A 21679-nucleotide genomic window follows, 5' to 3' on the forward strand; every position below is an offset into this window, starting at 1 on the left:
TCTCTTACCATAATATGTTACGTTAACATACCAGGCACGTTCTCAGTTGGTTATTTATGCGTCATATAACGTACACTTATTCAGCCTGTTGTTCACTATTCTTTATTTATTTTAAATTGCCTTTCAAATGTCTATTCTTGGTGTTGGATTTTATCAAATAAATGTCCCCAAAAAATGCGACTTATACTCCAGTGCGACTTATATATGTTTTTTTCCTTCTTTATTATGCATTTTCGGCAGGTGCGACTTATACTCCGAAAAATACGGTAATAATAAATTATACAATTTTGCATGTTGCATCGTTTTAACAGTGAAATGCTGCACATTATTATTGTAATGACCTGCTTGTGGTCAAGGAGAGACACAGCCACCAATGTAATTTCAATGACTTTATTAACTAACAAACGTATTAAGTAGCGGTAACCCAACAAGCAGTAACACATTCAACAGGAGCTACTAACTGCTAAAGGACTGCTAACCCTAAACTAAAACCGCTACAGTGCATCCAGAAAGTATTCACAGTGCTTCACCTTTAAATGTTATGAACACTTCTTTTCCCTCACTTTTATATTCTGTGAGAACTTTTTGATCAATTCCTAAATAGGGGCACATGGACATGCATTTTGTAAATGGGAGAGTGGGTGTCTACGAGCCTGTTGATGCATCAAGTGGAGTTTCCAAATTACATTACATGCTACAATGTATCCCAGGATGTCACTGCCTTTCAATATTGTTCAAACCATCAAACAGTAACAGATCTTCAGATGAATAGTGAATCTAAATCAGTGGTTCTTAACCTGGGTTCGATCGAACCCTAGGGGTTCGGTGAGACGGCCTCAGGGGTTCGGCAGAGCCTCCACCGCGGAGGTCAAGACACGCCCGACTCATCGTGTAAACAATGTTCCCTCTAATTTTCCATATGTGAGAGCAAACACAAAAACTCCTTGAGCATTCAGTGGAGCATATGTGAGCGACGTCAGACATGCAGCACACCTGTCCCAAACCTGACTAAATAACAAGTTCAATGTTTTATTATTGTAATCAAATGACAACAGTAATTTCCATGAGATTATTTTCTAATATAAGTGTTTTGGCCCACTTACAATAACTATAACATATTGTTTTTCATGAGCTGTGTACTAGTATTATATGTCTGGGTGGGGGGGTCCTACTTTGGAAATAATGTGCACCCCTTTCAGATATCGCATTTAGTTCCCACTAAAACATTCACATGTTGCACAATGAGATGTAAACATGGGATCATGTGTACATTCCTGTAACTTTCTGTTTGTAAAATATACCTTTATTAGTATTTCTTTAATATAATAACATCATTTTATGATTACGGTTCGGGTTCGGTGAATGCGCATATGAAACTGGTGGGGTTCGGTACCTCCAACAAGGTTAAGAACCACTGATCTAAATGCTTCTAAGGGTGTCCAGAAGGCTGCAAGCACATCAGCTTGCATGAACAGTATGTTTACTGACCGAGGCAGCGAATGAGAGGACAAGCAGACTGACGGAGAGTTCACAACAGACGGCTGACAGGCGGCGAGGTGGCAGAAAGAGGCAAGGTTCACATGGCATATGAGACGAAACCCAAATATATAAAAAACGTGCACGTCTTACTTTTGATCATATCTAGCAATGCCGTTTTTGTGATGGAAAGGAACTTACGTCACATGTTTGGACGTACACATACCTCTGTAAATGTGTCCAAACTTTTGACTCTTGCTGTACATTTTTACACGGTCATATCATTGTGGTAAGTCAAACATACTTAAGCATGTAACTGGCAAACACTGGAACTGTCCATTATAATTTGTATTGTTTTCCCCTACTCTGTACTTTTATGTTTCCTCAGCAGATAATTCCTATACTTGCGAGCTGGAACAACAAGACACACCTGCAGCCGCTTCCCTATTATTGGCGTTAAAAGGAAGATGCCACACATACAACTGTGAATGCTGTATCTCGTTCTTGTCCTTTTCCAAGTTCCTAAACTACTATATAATATTTTGTAATTACTTTATAATATTTTGTAAATTACTACCGTATTTTTCGGAGTATAAGTCGCACCGGAGTATAAGTCGCACCTGCCGAAAATGCATAATAAAGAAGGAAAAAAACATATATAAGTCGCACTGGAGCCAGGCCAAACTATGAAAAAAACTGCGACTTATCGTCCGAAAAATACGGTATATAATATTTTTGAAGCTTATATAAAAAGGGGCAACATTTTTCAGACCATAATAATACAACAAGAACACCACCGGCTATTTTATGTTACCATTAGGTTTGACACAACATGTTTTTGTTTGAAATGTTATATAAGAACTGTGTGTGTGAGTGTGTGCGTTACGTGGGGCGTAATTTACATGCTCGAAGCCGGAAGAGGTCGGGATATAATGCTAACAACCCTTTGGAAGGTTAGCGACCTGTAAAGGTTGTCAACGACCCACTTTAAGATAAATTGTCCCACTGACTTCTTGTCGTTTCTGTTGCACCTTCTTGCCTAATCCTACTCAAAACGCAACATCTCGCACAATTGTTGTAATATCTCACACAAACGATTGAGCACAATATGATATTCAGAGTTTTCAGTCTTTTAATCACGTCAGAGACCCACTACTCGCCACAAATATGGCATACATAATTAATCTCAGTCACTTTCCTGAAAACTGTGCATTAATTTTCATAGAATACCCTACTCAAGCCTTAAAAACAGGCTTACAATTATGCCCATAAAAGAAGAAAAAAACATATGAATGGGACATAAGGCTGTGAAATCTACCAGTGCTCTTTAAACATAACTTTAAATATTTGACAAGGGATAGTTGTAACCACTGCACAATTTTGCACATACATACATACAGTACATACTTTAACTTACAACATACTTGCCAACCTTAAGACCTCCGATTTCGGGAGGTGGGGGGTGGGGGCGTGGTCGGGGGTATATATATATATATATATATATATATATATATATATATATATATATATATATATATATATAGATAGATAGATAGATACATATCTACATCCTGAAAATATGCAAACAAAACTGTGTTTAGATAATTGATACTTCAAACTTGCATAAATAAATATTAAGGAATATAACATAACTTGGCTTCTGAGAGTTTCAAAATGTAATGAATAAAATGCTAAAGTTGTTGATAAACAAGCAATTATTTTAATAATTAAATATGGTCATTTTAAATGAATTATTATGATAATTTAAAATCAATTATTTAAAATATGTTTAATTTAATGTATAATTCTATGGCTGGATGTAATAAGGAGTCAGGAAAAAATACAAATAAAAATACAATTAATTTTGATGTTTTTAGCAAAATATAGTAAAAATGTATTTATTTATTTATTTTTTTAAATTAATAAATATATTTATTTTTAGGTAAGATAAACATAACAATACAATTTATCTCTAGTCTGGATGATTTAGTTCTTGTCACCCTGTTGTCCTCCCGTCATGAAAAAAGGCTGTCCTCAGTCAGGTCCGCATGGAGCTGGAGGGGGCGTGGCTTCCAGCTCCGGCTGAAAATCGGGAGATTTTCGGGAGAATATTTGTCCCGGGAGGTTTTCGGGAGAGGCGCTGAATTTCGGGTGTCTCCCGGAAAATTCGGGAGGGTTGGCAAGTATGACTCACAAGCTAAATTGGTTACACCAAAGAAACTGAGCTTGCATCTCAAAACATGCACCCCTAATGAAATGAATTGAAATCAATTTAATTCGGGTTTGCCCTGGCCCCAGAACACCACAATTTTAATATGTAACATGCCTTTTTAAAGGAAAAACTAACTTTTAGATAATAAATATTGTATTAAAATACAATATTCACAGATAGTACACAGACAAAATATTCTGTATTATCAGAACCTCCACCTACCTTATGTTGAACATATTAGTGTCGATACGCTTTACTGAATTTTTATTGTATTCTATTTTAACAGTTTGATTTTTTTATTGACCTTTTTCTGTTGCGACATAAATTTCCCCATGGGGATGAAATATGTTTTACAAGACGATGTACAACAAATAACAACAGTAGTTTTATGAAGTGATAATGTACAGCAGAGATATTCAATTGAATAGTTTTGGGGGCCACATTTGCAGAAAGCAAAGGAGACCTTTACTATTAGTTTTATCATGTGTATTCCGAAGAACCAGTGTCTTCTATAGTGGACATTTGATTTTGGTCTATTTATTTTGCCAGAGTTACAGGAGCGCTCTGTGGTATTTAAGGATTTTCTGCAAAAAAGCTAGTCAAATATCATTCCTATGACAGTCCTCTAGTATTTTAAGAATCTGCTGAAAAAAATGTTGAGTTTCTTACAAGTTTTTTGAACTGGAACACCAGTTGAATAGCCCAAATAATGAAAAAAGAGAGGACCAAATATGAAACCTTTTGGAACTACTACTAGTACATCTAAATAAGTTGAAAACATGACTACTGACTGTATTGGAAGTACACAAGCTACAAGCAACACCTTGCATAAATCACATTACAAAAATATAATTGCCAAAAATGAGAGGACTTAAAGGGGTGCCTTGAGGAATGCCTGAATTATGTAAATCACAAGTTTAAACCCCAGTGTTCTTTGTATGCTAGCAAGGTTAAAATGTCAATGCAAGCATCTGCCAATGTGTTTACAGAGGCTTAAGTTCCTCTATACAATAGGAGCACTCTAGTGTTTTTAGGTATTTGCAGGAATAATGTTTGTATCCCAAGTTTTGAAGTGAACTCGGGGCTGGTAGGTGTCAGTCCGGGGCCGGAGTTGGCCCCAGAGGCCGCCAGTTGAATAGCACTGATGTACAGTATGTATCTTGGAAAGCGGCCGCGATCCAGTTGGTTTACACGGTGGTTGGTTATTCGCCTCTGTAGTTACAGTGGCAGTTCACCCTCACTGTGCTCAGACCTCTCTGTCATGGTGCAGAGAGCTTGCACCAGTAGTAGTGCATCAGTTATACAGACTTGTCTGCTTCGAACTGCTTCTCTGCCACACACACCATCAGCAGCTTCTCCTTATTTTCATGGATACATGTCCACCGTATTTGCTGGCACAAAAGCTTTAGTATGGTGGGCGAGACTGCCGACTAGCATAGCTACGCTTAAATCGTTCATGTTTTAGATTATTTCTTTAATTCAATAAATATCATCTGCTTCTTCTTCTCACCACTGTCCTTCACACTCACCTTCTCTGTACCCATGATTGGAAAACAACAATATGTCGATCTGTAGCTAAAGACTACAGTATTGTGAGCGAGTACATTTTGTGGGTTGATCTTACGATGTTCATTTGACATTTACTACACTTGCTAATAGTTTTGTGTGATGACTGTATTATGATGATAGTATATATGATAGTATATATCTGTATCATGAATCAATTTAAGTGGACCCCGACTTAAACAAGTTGAAAAAAGTATTCGGGTGTTACCATATAGTGGTCAATTGTACGGAATATGTACTTCACTGTGCAACCTACTAATAAAAGTCTCAATCAATCAATCAATAGTGACAAGGCTCGTAACTTAAAGGGGAACATTATCACCAGACCTATGTAAGCGTCAATATATACCTTGATGTTGCAGAAAAAGACCATATATTTTGTTTAACCGATTTCCGAACTCTAAATGGGTGAATTTTGACGAATTAAACGCCTTTCTAATATTCGCTCTCGGAGCGATGACGTCACAACGTGACGTCACATCGGGAAGCAATCCGCCATTTTCTCAAACACCGAGTCAAATCAGCTCTGTTATTTTCCGTTTTTTCGACTGTTTTCCGTACCTTGGAGACATCATGCCTCGTCGGTGTGTTGTCGGAGGGTGTAACAACACGAACAGGGATGGATTCAAGTTGCACCAGTGGCCCAAAGATGCGAAAGTGGCAAGAAATTGGACGTTTCTTCCGCACACTTTACCAACTAAAGCTATGCTACGACAGAGATGGCAAGAATGTGTGGATATCCTGCGACACTCAAAGCAGATGCATTTCCAATGATAAAGTCAAAGAAATCTGCCGCTAGACCCCTATTGAATCTGCCGGAGTGTGTGAGCAATTCAGGGACAAAGGACCTCGGTAGCACGGAAAGCAATGGCGGCAGTTTGTTCCCGCAGACGAGCGAGCTAAACCCCCTGGATGTCTTGGCTCACACCGTCCCTTATGCCACCGAAGATGATCAAGAGAAGAATATCGACCCTAGCTTCCCTGGTCTGCTGACATGAGGGTATGTCTACAGAATATATTAATTGATGAAAATTGGGATGTCTGCACTCTCAAAGTGCATGTTGTTGCCAAATGTATTTCATATGCTGTAAACCTAGTTCATAGTTGTTAGTTTCCTTTAATGCCAAACAAACACATACCAATCGTTGGTTAGAAGGCGATCGTCCTCGCTTTCTCCCGTGTCGCTGGCTGTCGTGTCGTTTTCGTCGGTTTCGCTTGCATACGGTTCAAACCGATATGGCTCAATAGCTTCAGTTTCTTCTTCAATTTCGTTTTCGCTACCTGCCTCCACACTACAACCATCCGTTTCAATACATTCGTAATCTGTTGAATCGCTTAAGCCGCTGAAATCCAAGTCTGAATCCGAGCTAATGTCGCTATAGCTTGCTGTTCTTTCCGCCATGTTTGTTTGTGTTGGCTTCACTATGTGACGTCACAGGAAAATGGACGGGTGTTTATAACGATGGTTAAAATCAGGCACTTTGAAGCTTTTTTTAGGGATATTGCGTGATGGGTAAAATTTTGAAAAAAACTTTGAAAAATATAATAAGCCACTGGGAACTGATTTTTAATGGTTTTAACCATTCTGAAATTGTGATAATGTTCCCCTTTAAGTCTATGCTTTTAAAATAATGCCCCTGAGTCTTTTCTTGCCCTTTGTTTAAGTAAGGTTTATGTTTTTACTTTCCCCTCTTTTCCACTGGCTTCTTCCTGGGTGAGACCTCTTTATAAGCTATTTTTGGTTCCCAGCCTCAATGCATACTTGTTATTTGTTGTGATTTTTTTCCACAGTCCAGTCTGTTTTTGTTTTGCAACTTATGCTTGAAAATTCATGGTTTTTTTTCTAAGTTTTGCATATTTTTGTTTTGCTACTATCAATAATTCTGTATATTGTACTTATATATATGTGTGTGTGTGTGTGTGTGTGTGTGGGGGGGGGGGGGGGGGGGGGGGTGTATATTATATATATGTGATAAAATTATACTTTTGTCAAGATGACTCAAATAATCTTTTTTTAATGATAAAAGTTAGTTGGGTTAAGTCACAGTTTGTTTAGATGCACTTAAAGTTGGAGTTATTTGTTAGCTCTGAGCGCTTCTGCTAGTGCAGGGGTCGGCAACCCGCGACTCTAGAGCCACATGCGGCTCTTTAGCGCCGCCCTAGTGGCTCTCTGGAGCTTTTTAAAAAATGTATGAAAAATGGAAAAAGATGAGGGGAAAAAAATCTATTTTTTGTTTTAATATGGTTTCTGTAGGAGGACAAACGTGACATAAGCCTCCCTAATTGTTACAAATCACACTGTTTATATTAAACATGCTTCACTGATTCGAGTATTTGGCGAGCGCCGTTTTGTCCTACTCATTTTGGCGGTCCTTGAACTCACCGTAGTTTGTTTACATGTATAACTTTCTCCGACTTTCTAGGACGTGTTTTATGCCACTTCTTTTTCTGTCTCATTTTGTCCACCAAACTTTTAACGTTGTGCATGAAAGGTGAGTTTTGTTGACGTTATTGACTTGTGTGGAGTGCTAATCAGACATATTTGGTCACTGCATGACTGCAAGCTAATCGATGCTAACATGCTATTTAGGCTAGCTATATGTACATATTGCATCATTATGCCTCATTTGTAGCTATATTTGAGGTCATTTAGTTTCCTTTAAGTCATATTAATTATATTGTGCGTTACCGAATACATTTTAAACTCCTTTTATTTGTTTTTAAATGTCTAAACAACCTCGCGCCAACCTATCTCTCCGACCTCCTTCAGCCTTACTGCCCCACCCGATCCTTAAGATCAGCCGATCAGCTGCTGTTGACGGTCCCTGACACAAGGCTGAAGCTTAGAGGTGACAGAGCTTTCGCCGTTGCTGCTCCCAAGCTCTGGAACGACCTACCCCTGAGTGTTAGACAAGCCTCCTCTCTTCCTGTTTTTAAATCTCTCTTAAAAACATACTTTTATTCCATGGCTTTTAACACTGAGTGATATCCATCCTGCAATGGCGCCCCATAATACACCTGCTGTGATCCTGTTTTTATGTTTTTATGTTTTTATTAATTCTATTTTAATTATTTATTTTTTATCATGTTCTGTTTGTGTTGTGTTGTGTTTGCTCGGTACTCGTTTTATCTTTTAACCTGCTCATTGTACAGCACTTTGGCTACCCCTGTGGTAAATTTTAAATGTGCTTTATAAATAAAGTTGATTTGATTTGATTTGATTTGATATTAATTCAATTTATATCTCATGACACACTATCTGTATGTAATATGGCTTTTAATTTTTTGCGGCTCCAGACAGATTTTCTTTGTATTTTTGGTCCAATATGGCTCTTTCAACATTTTGGGTTGCCAACCCCTGTGCTAGTGAGAGCCCTATACCATTAGCCTCACATTCATATGTGAAAAATAAAAGAAACCAATTTATTTGTGAAATCCAACTAATTAAGTGCATGTAAACGTAAAGTGTGAGCATCCCCTTCAACCACTGTGTAACTCTGAGGTCATCATTTTCACCCTGTCAGACACTGCAGGGGCTGCGTTACCTCGCCAGACTGTAATTATCTGCTGTTGCAGGCTCCCTTTTCCCTTCGCCACGCTCTCGCCATCACACTCTCTTGCTGAAATTTGATGATTGCAGAGTGTTAACAGTAAAGGATTATGCAGCTGACCGGTTGGCATTGTGGGCGCTCTTTGTAGGAAAAGACAAAACATAATGCTGAAATTGTTTAAAGTTGTAGGCAAATATGCTGCAATCTCCCTCTCAGTATTTATGACAAACCTGGATAGATATAAACAGTATATATAACGTAAACATATGTATAGAACACTTTTTGAAAACTAATCCATCAGTCTACTGTTACTGTATATTTGACAACAAATAATGTTCTTTTTAATATTAATATTGTATTTGGATGATTAGAAAATGTATTAGACATTTACATTCTTGAGAATGATAAAGTATTAGCCTCTACTGTGGGTATAATCACTTATCCTACAGTACATGCATTGGCTGGCGACCAGTCCAGGGTGTACAGCTGGGATAGGCTCCAGCATACTCATGACCCTGAAAAGGGCATGCGGTATAGAAAATGGATGGTTGGATGCATGGCTATATACATTTTATATTTTTAACTTTCTGTTATGATTGTTTTAGGATTATTCTTACATTTCCAAATTGAAGCCAATACTCTTTTTTTTTTTTTTTTACAGCAAACCATTTTTCTAATTTAAAATTTAAAAAAAATTGTTTTCTTTTTAGTGCGGCCCAAATCGGCTGTTTAGAGTGGGTTTTTCTTTTCTTTTTAACTACTCCAAGGGCCAATTAAATATTTAGAAACAATGGTTCCTAGATGGAACTTTGGACTTTGACTCTCAAAGTGGACATTGGGCCTACTCGCAATGGGTTATGGCTCCCCAGTTTGTATTATTTTTTTGGCTGTAAATTAAGTTAGGGTCTATTGTTAAAAAGAATAACTATGAAGAGGACCTTCTAGGCCAGTGATCCTCAACAGGCGGACCGCGGTCCATGTCCGGACCCAGCGACGTGTCCGTCCGGACCCAGCACGAATTATAGTAAAAAAATAAAAAAATAAAAAAATAAAAAAATGTTTTTTTTATTATTATAATTATAATTATTATAAAAAAATATAATAATTGTATTTATCTGTGAGTTATCGCTAGCGCAAGTCAACGTTCTTTGTTGTTTTTAGTCAAATATCTCCACGTTTCGTTTACACTTCTCGTGTCTCACTCACTCCGTCTCTCTCTCTCTCTCTCTCTCTCTCTCTCTCTCTCTCTTTCTCTCTCTCTCAGAGAGAGAAAGAGAGAGAGACGGAGTGAGAGCGAGAGAACGCCACTCTGATTGGCTAATTCCGGGGTATAGGTTGTCATCTCTTTCACAACGACGCGCTGATAGGCTGTTACCACCTGGGTCATGTGCACAGTGCATGGAACCTTTCGCTGCAGGCACACAGTTATCGCTACTTCGCTAACAGTTCACTTGTCAGTCACTGAATGTGAATCAAATCACAATGGCATGCTCCAAGTTGGCTCAGGCTGGTAAAAGAAAGGTGGACAGGGAAAACCGACGTTTCAAGGAAGAATGGACAGAGCAATATGTTTTCATCCTACCTACTGCAAGTACCAGACCAATGTGTCTACTATGCAACACTACTGTTGCTCTGGTGAAAAGTGAAAATCTGAAACGTCACTATCTGAAAGAGCACCGCGAATTTGAAGAGACATTTCCTCATGATTCAGAGCTAAGAAAAAAAGAAATCACGAGGCTGAAAAAGCCATATGAAACATCAAGCAAGATTTTTGTTAAATCTATGACACAACAATAAATAGCAACAGAGCAGTAACGTGCGGTGAGGTTGATGGCTGGTGAGGCACTGACTTCAACACAGTCAGATTTACAAACATATGAACCCTAAAGAGTATCTTATTCACCATTTGATTGGCAGCAGTTAACGGGTTATGTTTAAAAGCTCATACCAGCATTCTTCCCTGCTTGGCACTCAGCATCAAGGGTTGGAATTGGGGGTTAAATCACCAAAAATGATCCCCGCGCGCAGCGCCGCTGCTGCCCACTGCTCCCCACTGCTCCCCTCACCTCCCAGGGGGTGATCAAGGGATGGGTCAAATGCAGAGGACACATTTTTTCAAAGTTCTTATTTATTTTTGTTTCAAAGAAAATATTTCATGTATTTTATTGGATATTTATTTTATTTTTGTTAATTTTAAGAAAATGTTAAACTACCTACCTCCTGCTATTATATAAGCTTGACCGATAATAAACGGACCCAGCCTGTTTCAAAAAAACATTTGTGGACCTTCAAGGACCCCTGTTCTAGGCCAATAAAACAAAAACAATCTGAACCAATAACTCTCACCTACATTAGTGGTTAGTGAATTTAAACTAAATATTATTGTCACACACCAGGTACATTTGTAAATCACCAAGATGACACACGAAGAGCGCAACTACTGCCACTGCTTTAAATAGCACTATGGACAAATATTTAGGTCTATCTTTTTTATCAACGGACCCAAAGGCCAACCAATCCATCCATCCAAATTTCTACCGCTTGTCCCTTTTGGGGTCGCGGGGGGTGCTGGAACCTATCTCAGCTGCATTCGGGCGGAAGGCGGTGTACACCCTGGACAAGTCGCCACCTCATCACAAGGCCAACACAGATAAACAGACAACATTCACACTCACATTCACACACTAGGGCCAATTTAGTGTTGCCAATCAACCTATCCCCAGGTGCATGTCTTTGGAGGTGGGAGGAAGCCGGAGTACCCGGAGGGAACCCACGCAGTCACGAGGAGAACATGCAAACTCCACACAGAAAGATCCCGAGCCCGGGATTTAACTCAGGACTACTCGGGACCTTCGTATTGTGAGGCACATGCACTAACCCCTGTTAAGCTAAAAAACATTGTAACGTACAGTAAAACCTTGATTGACAAACTAAATTGATTCTTGAACAGGGTTTGTAAATAGAAAAAATTGTACATTAAAGCACATTTTTTAATAAAAAAAAACCCAATATAAATATTAACAATGGGTTACAGTCTCGACAAAAGTTCACATTTTAGTAAAAGTTTGTACACTTCGAATACAGTATCAAATTCCATAGAGTATTGTATATCAAACAAACAAAAGGGGAAGATGGATACACTTTTTATTTAATAACTCTGTGAATTCTCCTCATTTTCAGCTGCCCTGCTGACACGCACACACACGGTCACAAGGACTGTGGTGCACTCAGTTTGAAATAAAACAACTCCACAACTTTACCAGGCAGGTCACTACAATGACTAGAAATAAAAGATAAAATCCACTTCACCTCGTCGGTTAATTTTCTTTGTGTGCATGGGGACGGCAGCAACGCAGTAGCTACTTTCTGAATGTTTCAAACCACACATCGCGAGTCCATTGCTTTTTTTGCATTCATATTGAGCTAGCATAAATAGAAAAATGTTGACTGAATTAGCACCAGAGATGGATCAGCCCAACCACAATCACTGTGCTGCCGGGCACAAAATACCTACTCCACGAGGTTGAATTGTTTGTACACTGAGACAAGGTTCATACAAAGAGGGGTATGTAAAATAGGATTGAGAACCACTGCTTTAGAGTATTGGAGCAAAGAGAAAATAGAGGTCTTACCGTGATTGGATTTGGAGGTGTGAACGGGAGTGTAATGGTTCTTGGATGAGGTTCTGATCGGTGTGTTGTCTTTGGAAGAACCATTAATCGCTGCAAAGTTCTCACAGTCATATTGAGAAATGGGTATGGGCCCCTGCTGCCTCAGGATGTCTGCAAGCGCCCTGAAATTCCAAACCGAAATGTTATTTCACTCTATGCGTCTTTCTACATGCAGAGTTAGAAATGAAGCGATAACGCATACAGTATGTTTTCTGCAAGCAGAATAGCAGCTAATTGTTAAGACGGTGTTGTGCTATTACGAGTAATTTGGGGCTTCTCTGGTTTGTGTTTTTTATAAGCCCAGGAAGATGATGAATGGGAAACAACATTAGGATGTGTGAGCATCTCATCTAATTAGAGTGAATTTGAATGTTTTTCAGACCGCAGCAGGTGCACATGAAACCCTCAAGAGGGAGTGAGGATGGGAGGCAGCGGCAACCACGATGAAACAAAGTTCAAAAATGTTTGTTATTTTCCTGGCATTTAAAAAGGAACTTTTCGCATGCTTGCATGGTGCACTGGTGCAAAGCTTTTAATCGGACTCGGAATAACCTATTGATTCAACCAATGCGAACCCAGAGCCATTGAAAGTAAATCGATTGAAACTGTAAAGCACACAGAGGACAATTGTGACCACTAATAATTGATTGAGTTTACACAGTGCATTTTTAGACAGCTAAAGCGCTTCACATTGAGAACCCATTATTTATTCACTCCACAGTCACACACTGGTGGTAACCGCTGCCACGGCTGCCATAAACGTAGCTCCCAATTTGCACCTACGGCCTCTCCGACCATCACCAAACATCATTCACATTTATACACCAGCATAGGATGCACTAGAGCAGTGGTTCTTAACCTTGTTGGCGGTACCAAACCCCACCAGTTTTATATGCGCATTCACCGAACCCTTCTTTAGTAAAAAAAAAAATGTACGGGGAACATATTCTAAGTAACAAATACTTAATTTAGAGTTATTTGGACACTAGGGGAACATATTCTATGTAATAAAGACTTAATTTAGAGTTATTTGGTTAGGGTTAGGGTCAGGGTTAGAGGGTTAGGGTTATAATAAGGCCATGCCAAATAAGGCATTAATAAGTAATTAATAATGACTAGTTAAGAGCCCATATGTTACTAATTTGCATGTTAATAAGCAACTAATTAATGGTGAATATGTTCCCCATACTAAAGTGTTACCATGTTTTTTTACTGGTGCATAAAATGAATCGTGCATGAACATCACCTTGTTCAAACAACAAAACCAACACAGTGCATAAACTCACAACAAATTACACACCTGCAAACCAATCAGCTGTTGCCGTATCCGTAATACGCCGATGGGGAGAAGTTTGTATTTACACGATGAGTCGGGTGTGTTTTGACCTCCGCCGAACCCCTGAGGCTGACTCACCAAACCCCTAGGGTTCCATCGAACCCAGGTTAAGAACCACTGCACTAGAGGAAAGGTGGTTGTGTCTTGCCAAAGGACACAACAAAAGTGAAAGGAATGGACTGAGAGCAAAATATGTTTAATGTTGCATATACTGTGGGTGTGGGTCAAATTTGGTCTCCTTACCACGTGAATCCCGCTTTAAAATCTAATGCCTGCAGCTGAGAGGAAAACGGGGGTTATTTACAGGAGTCGTTGCAGTGTGCGCAAACAACTACCAGATAGCAAGTGTGAACAGATATCTTCAGCGTGGTGTATGAAGAGAGAATGGCACACTCCGTTTCAGGTAATCTCCTCAATGATTGGTCAAAAAGTACTCACGTGAGTACAGGGCGCCATGACTTCTACTAACTTTGAGCGCATCCTATGTGTTTGCGACGCTTCCACGTTAGTTTTTTCGACGTCTATAAATGCTCTATTGTGCAGCATGGGGCTGCTCCACCCGCGAGAATTGTGGAAAACCATTACATCGCTTTCCCTATAACCCGGAAAGAAGACAAGTATGGGAAGTGAGGGTTCGCGAACAACACTGGAGAGCCACCGATTACAGCGTCTTGTGCCAGGTAAACACACGACACAGTGAACACACAGAAGCAAAAACTGGGATAGGCTCCAGCACCCCCGCGACCCCAAGAAAGGGACAAACGGTAGAAAATGGATGGATGGTGAAGTATCCCACACTTCTCTTTTGTAAAGTAAATCTGTAAAGCAAATATGGGCATTTACATCAATAATATTTGATTTGCCTGAGTGACTGGACAGGAGAACAAATAAATATGTCAATAATGAATAAAGCAAAATATGACAAGCGGTAGGAAAATGGATGGATGGATGGATGTTCTGGACCGAAAATCATTCCATATTTTCTCCTGCTCGCCATTGTTACCATATCTGAGTTATTGTGCAGAAATATGGGGAATTAAGTACACTTATTCACTTAGCAAATTACAAAAAAGAAAGATCAGTTATAATAATGCATAATCACTTAAAGTTAAAGTACCAATGATTGTCACACACACACTAGGTGTGGTGAAATTTGTCCTCTGCATTTGACCCATCCCCTTGTTCACCCCCTGGGAGGTGAGGGGAGAAGTGGGCAGCAGCGGTGCCGCGCCCTGAAATCAATTTTGGTGATTTAACTCCCAATTCCAACCCTTGATGCTGAGTGCCAAGCAGGGAGGTAATGGGTCCCATTTTTATAGTCTTTGGCATGACTCGGCCGGGGTTTGAACTCACAACCTACCGATCTCAGGGCGGACACTCTAACCACTAGGCCACTGAGTAGGTGATTACAACTACATTGGAGGGAGCCACCACAGTTGACATACTTCACACAAAAGTGATTGTTGGTCCAAAACTAATGAAGATTTTGGCAAAATAAGGGTAACACGTTATTTTTTTGGTCGTTTTCTGTATTTTGTTTTTACGTTTATTATCAGATGCGTGCTGATGTGCCTGCTGGTCACGAAACACTGCAGGAATGTACGGCCGCAAAATTATTATTTCAAGAAATAAATGCATCTTTTATTGTAAGTTTATGAACTGGAGTATGTTTCAAACTATATTTAGACATTTTGGTTTATTGTTTTTATTTATATTTTTGAAAAAAATCATACTTTAAAATCTATTATAAAAAAATCTACAAATCAAAATCCATCAACCCAACATATCGATTGACTCACAACTTGGGTTTTGTCTACTTTTTTCTACTAAATACGTAGACAAAATAAACCCCAAATAAACTCCATAATAAAAGATTGGTAAAGAAAAATTCCAATTCACACTGTCTGTGTTGCGCTATACATTAAAAAAATATATATTAAAGTAAAGTAATTGTATATATATGAATATATACACACACACATTCACACACACATATACACACTCTATATTGTTGAGGCTTTGTTGGTTTGTTTAGTTATTGCTTTTTTATCCTGCACTACCATGAGCTTATGTAACGAAATTTCGTTCTTATCTGTGCTGTAAAGTTCAAATTTGAATGACGTTAAAAAGGAAGTTTAAGTCTAAGTCTAAACTTAATTTAGATAGCTAGCCATTTAGCCGTTCTCAGGAAGCACACAGCATCTCGTACATGTCTGTTACATTATTTATGGTAAATGTATTTCTTATTTCAAAAGAACTCGACGAAACACGTTTTTGTGTATCACAAATGTACTGCAGAATCGTAACAGAGACACAGTCTAATATTTATTTTTTTTAATTTAAACTGTGAAACGTATTGAGTGTCTTATTAGCATTTTTGCTTAGTACATCGCATCAGGCGATGTACTAACACTAACACTGCAATGTTAAGGTAAAAAGCCTTGTTGCATTATTTTGACATTTTATTTTCTATGAATTAATTGAAAAAAATGTAGTAAGAACATTTGTAATTGTAATATTAAAAGCATTAGATGCTTTTGGAAATGAGCTACCCCATTCATGTGACATTGCCATTTTCGGGAGGCCATAGACTAGGACAGTCATATGGCTGTTACATGACAACTACTCCAAAAATGTTTCCTATATGGCACTTAGAGACTTCATGAGTTCAACGCAAGCTCAAAACATTTTTAGGGACTGCAGCTACCGATTATTTTCGTAATCGAGTAACATATCGATCAGTTTGACTATTCAGATAAAACGCACTCCACAGCCTCTACGCGTGTTTTAGGAAAAAAAAAAAAACATTTGTAATACATTGAATAAAATCTTATCCATGTTCATTATTTAACATTCATTAACAATTAATCAAAGCAAAAAAATACAACTCAACGCTTTTTTTAATCAAAATCTATGACATCCATTTATTAGTTGCAACCCTTCATAGTTTCGGACATTTAAGGTCTTATGGCTTCTAATGGGTTAATATTTCCGCTCCCCTTGTCTTTGTGCTTTTGATTTCATGTTCATTGGTGCATACATGTCACATGACCTTGGTACAAGCCCAACATTAACACTATCCATTATTTACAGTCTTAAGATTGCTCAAGTTTTGAATAATGCATAAAAACAATTCAATCTTGAGGAAATAATGTGTGTCAGCATTTGTTTCCAGATATGCTTGCAGTCTGCAGTTCACTCATGTATGATAACTCTGTCAGAAGGAAACAAGAGGAAGCTAAGAGCATCGACATGGTCGCTATGTATTCTATATCTAAAAAGCATCCCTCCTACCAACAGTCATCGTATTGTGTAACACGACATACATAGAAAATACTTTCGGAGTAGTATTTGTTTGGGGAATGACAGTACATAATTACTATAGGACTTGATTGGAAAGAGTGCTGCTGATATTACATCAATATTTACTTGTCCAACTATTTGCCAAGCATATTTTGACCTTAATTGTGTAGCATTTTAAGATTTACATTTTTCCGTCTGTGGCCCTCAGTGGAAAAAGACACACCTGAACTAGATTGGTGTTAACTAGGCATGTGCCAATCAATCGGCCACCAATCATTTTGATATTTACATGTATTAATATTGTAATGTGCCCTGCGATGAGGTGGCGACTTGTCCAGGGTGTACCCCGCCTTCCACCCGATTGTAGCTGAGATAGGCTCCAGCGACCCCCGCGACCCCAAAGGGAATAAGCGGAAGAAAATGGATGGATGGATGGAATATTGTAATGTTTCAACTTTAGTTATAATCAATGTGGCCCTAAGGCTATGTTAACACTAAGTCGAATAACCCCTTAAACAATTAATTATTTAGCCTCAGCCCCGTTTCAGCCACACTAAACCATTGTTTAAGGCATACTTGCCAACCTTGAGACCTCCGATTTCGGGAGGTGGGGGTGGAGGGGTGTGGTCGGGGTGTGGGGGGTCGTTGGGGGCGTGGCTAAAAGGGGAGGAGTATATTTACAGCTAGAATTCACCAAGTCAAGTATTTCATATATATATATATATATATATATACTGTATATATATATATATATCCATCCCTCCATCCATCCATTTTCTACCGCTTATTCCCTTTGGGGTCGCGGGGGGCGCTGGAGCCTATCTCAGCTACAATCGGGCGGAAGGCGGGGTACACCCTGGACAAGTCGCCAGCTCATCGCAGGGCCTATATATATATATATATATATATATATATATATATATATATATATATGTCCAGGGTGTACCCCGCCTTCCGCCCGATTGTAGCTGAGATAGGCTCCAGCGCCCCCCGCGACCCCAAAGGGAATAAGCGGTAGAAAATGGATGGATGGATATATATATATATATATATATATATATATATATATATATATATATATATATATATATATATATATATATATATATATAAGAAATACTTATATGTATATATACGTATATATATATCAATATATCTATCTATCAAGAGGGACAGAGACAGCACACTGCATGTGGATCACATGTTACCATGGCGAGAAAACATGGAGAGACTGCCAGTTATATAGTCTCCACCAGTTGCAGAAAATGTGCCATCAGTACAACTGGACAGTGCTGTTTCAGTTCCATCACCAGACCATCAGTGAGTCAGACACAAACTAGTCTCATCATTGAACCAGATTCAAGGGCTGCTGAGTTGCCATCGTCAGAACCCAGATCAGACACAACAAAAACCCCACCAGTGATCCGCAGATACCCAGAAAGGTTTCGAGTACCTCCAAAAAAACGGAATCTCTGAAGACAGTATAAAAATCTGTGTTAAAGGTGTACAAATACTGTTTGTATAATAAGCATGTTATTGTTTACAAATGAGGGTTAAGAGTTCAGTACTAAAAAAAAAAAAGAATGTGGCTTAAGTACAGTTTTTTAATTGAGCTGCTGCATTTTTTGGTTGGGTTGTTTATTTTTTTTTAATGTAATAGAGTGATCTATGTTTGTCTGTTGCCATCTCCTGGTGAATGTTGGCTATAGCGTACTGGGGTTACTTTTTGGTTGGCCAACGATTTATGTGGTGTTGTGCACCTGACGTCAAGTGTGTGAGTCTGTTCTGAAGTCTACAGTAAAGAGACGTACTTCATCACCTCGCCTGTTTATTGCCTCCAACTCAATATATTACAACATTGCTCCATGCGAACCTTCCAGGTCCGCCTTAATTTCGGGAGATTTTCGGGAGAAAATGTGTCCCGGGAGGTTTTCGGGAGAGGTGCTGAATTTCGGGAGTCTCCCGGAAAATCCGGGAAGGTTGGCAAGTATGGTTTAAGGTTCCCCTCCTTGGATAATTTTTGACACGGGTAAGTGCGTCGTGTATTTCTTGAATCTCCGGCTCTTAGCTTTGTATGGACTCATCGATTGTTTACAAACTGAATTCGGAAAGGAAGTGACGCCAGAAAGGCCGCGCCCCACACAGGAAGTGCCGTCAGAAAGAATGCGCCACAGCCAGCTTCATAACAACCTGTTTCCACTCGGAGGTAAACACGAGAAATATGGAGGGGAGTCATCCAGACATGCCCGTGTTTCTCCTTCTTCTCCATGTACAGACGCTTGTGAAAATCACACATGAATACCTTAAGAGAAAGCGATTGCAGCTATTTCAGATACAACACTTCTCAGACGGCAAGAGAACTTTCGAATGTCCAGGTCAGCTGTGATTCTACTTACCGGGAAACTTTGTCCATTTGTCGAAGGACAGACAACAAGCGAGTGCTTTTTATTACCTGGCCGACAAGTGAAGACTATGGAAAACATCGAATGCATTTGGACTGGCAAAGCAGACTGTATCAGTTATTGTCCGCCATGTATGTCGTCAACGTCAACGTCTAGGTCCAGAGTATATAAAGTCACCAAAAACGAATGGACAATGAAGGTGAAGGCAAAAGAGTGAGGAGTGTCCTGACCAGATATCTAGATCCCTAGATTGACGGATGTAAAATGTTCTTTATCACATTGTTTACTTTCACTTGTCCAATAAAGATTTAATACATTTATGATGGCTCAGGTGTGATTCACTACAATAGGGCCCCACAGCGCACTGGATTCTAGTTAATTGAAATACCACAACAGTGGATATTGTTCAGATAAGTTCAATTTAATTTAAGAACTTGCACACAAAGCAACACTGGAGGTGACTATGACGTGCGCATTTCCCGCACATGCGTACTAGGTCGCATTGCGCCGGCGGACGGGGAGGGTCTTAAACAATCATTGTGTGTGTGTGGACAAGGATAAAGTTAGGCGGGATTTAACCTGGATAACCTTAGTGTCGAAGGGGCCTAACTCTCCTATATCATGTTTAAAAAAAGTCAAGCTGCGAGCCACTTTGTATCGCCTCATTGAGGACATGGGAGTATCGCTTGGGGTTGGATCTCTAATTTGTCAAAGTCGTGGCCAGGTTGGAGGGTTGTTTTTTTTTTTTCAAAACACAACTAATGCAACCCAGAAAAAAATCTGCCTTTACAACTAATAATGCCACTGCTTAATTTTGATTGACACTGCAGAGGGAGTAATTTTTTAACACATTTTACTTGTGTAGGCAGCATTGCATCATGCTGAGAGCTTTTTCAAATATTTCTATTCGCATTGGCAGCCAAGTGGCAAGCATAACATTAGACGCAGCTCTCAATATGATGCATTTCTAGACCACAACAAACACAATAATCATATTATTAACCTTTAAGAAGCCATCTGTGCTCAAAGTAAAATGATGATGGGTTTACAGTATATCACAATTGTGTTTTCTCTAAAATATATCAAATGTTTATCCAACTCTACACATTATTATGTAGCAATGAGGTGTAGAGTTTAAAACAATTTTATTGTGAAGTGAATTATATTTATATAGCACTTTTCTCTAGTGACTCAAAGCACTTTTACATAGTGAAACCCAATATCTAAGTTAAATTTAAACCAGTGTGGGTGGCACTGGGAGCAGGTGAGTAAAGCGTCTTGCCCAAGGACACAACGGCAGTGACTAGGATGGCGGAAGCAGGAATCGAACCTGGAACCCTCAAGTTGCTGGCACGGCCACTATACCAACCGAGCTGTACCGCTATTGAGTACTTTTAATTTAACAAAGAACATACTGTATATTTATATACAAATCATAATAAAAAATAAAAATATATATATATATGTCCCATCAGGCTTTCCATATCAATTTTAGTGATATAAAAGCTTAATAGCCATATTTTCATTGATTGGTTTGTATGAATTCATTGTAGAAATATACTAAGAACAGTTATATTGCAATATTTGACATCCTATTAAAGTATTACAATTATGAAATTGCTTTAAAACGGGCTGTAGTAATGTGTTGTCCGAGGGCCAAATGATAGGAAGTATGATAGAGGGTAGATTCTGTAACTACTTGGTATCGGATTGATACCTAAATTTGTGGTATCATCCAAAACTAATGTAAAGTATCACCCAACAGAAGAATAAGTGATTATTACATTTTAACAGAAGTGTAGACAGAACATGTTAAAAGAGAAAGTAAGCAGATAATTACAGTAAATGAACAAGTAGATTAATAATTTATTTTCTACCACTTGTCCTGTATGATCAGTGTCAGAGCTTGGTCCGCATTGCCGGCAGTAAGTCGGACACGTTTCCAGTGAGGGTTGGACTCCGCCAAGGCTGCCTTTTGTCACCGATTCTGTTCATAACTTTTATGGACAGAATTTTTAGGCGCAGTGAAGTCATTGAGGGGATCCGGTTTGGTGGCTGCAGGATTAGGTCTCTGCTTTTTGCAGATGATGTGGTCCTGATGGCTTCATCTGGCCAAGATCTTCAGCTCTCACTGGATCGGTTCGCAGCTGAGTGTGAAACGA

General features: G+C 39.0%; 1 protein-coding gene across 5 annotated transcripts in view; it reads right to left on the reverse strand.

Annotated features, from left to right (window-relative positions):
* shisa6 (shisa family member 6) overlaps positions 1 to 21679 on the reverse strand; it is a 218758-nt gene that overhangs the window by 191022 nt on the left and 6057 nt on the right. For all 5 annotated transcript variants that reach the window (XM_072914099.1, XM_061967050.2, XM_061967048.2 and 2 more), the window contains exon 3: positions 12438 to 12598. In XM_072914099.1, the coding sequence (XP_072770200.1) occupies positions 12438 to 12598 (161 nt within the window). The remainder of the gene's footprint in view (positions 1 to 12437; positions 12599 to 21679) is intronic.

The sequence above is a fragment of the Nerophis lumbriciformis genome, linkage group LG11 (assembly GCF_033978685.3).
Source record: "Nerophis lumbriciformis linkage group LG11, RoL_Nlum_v2.1, whole genome shotgun sequence".
Lineage (NCBI taxonomy): Eukaryota > Metazoa > Chordata > Actinopteri > Syngnathiformes > Syngnathidae > Nerophis > Nerophis lumbriciformis.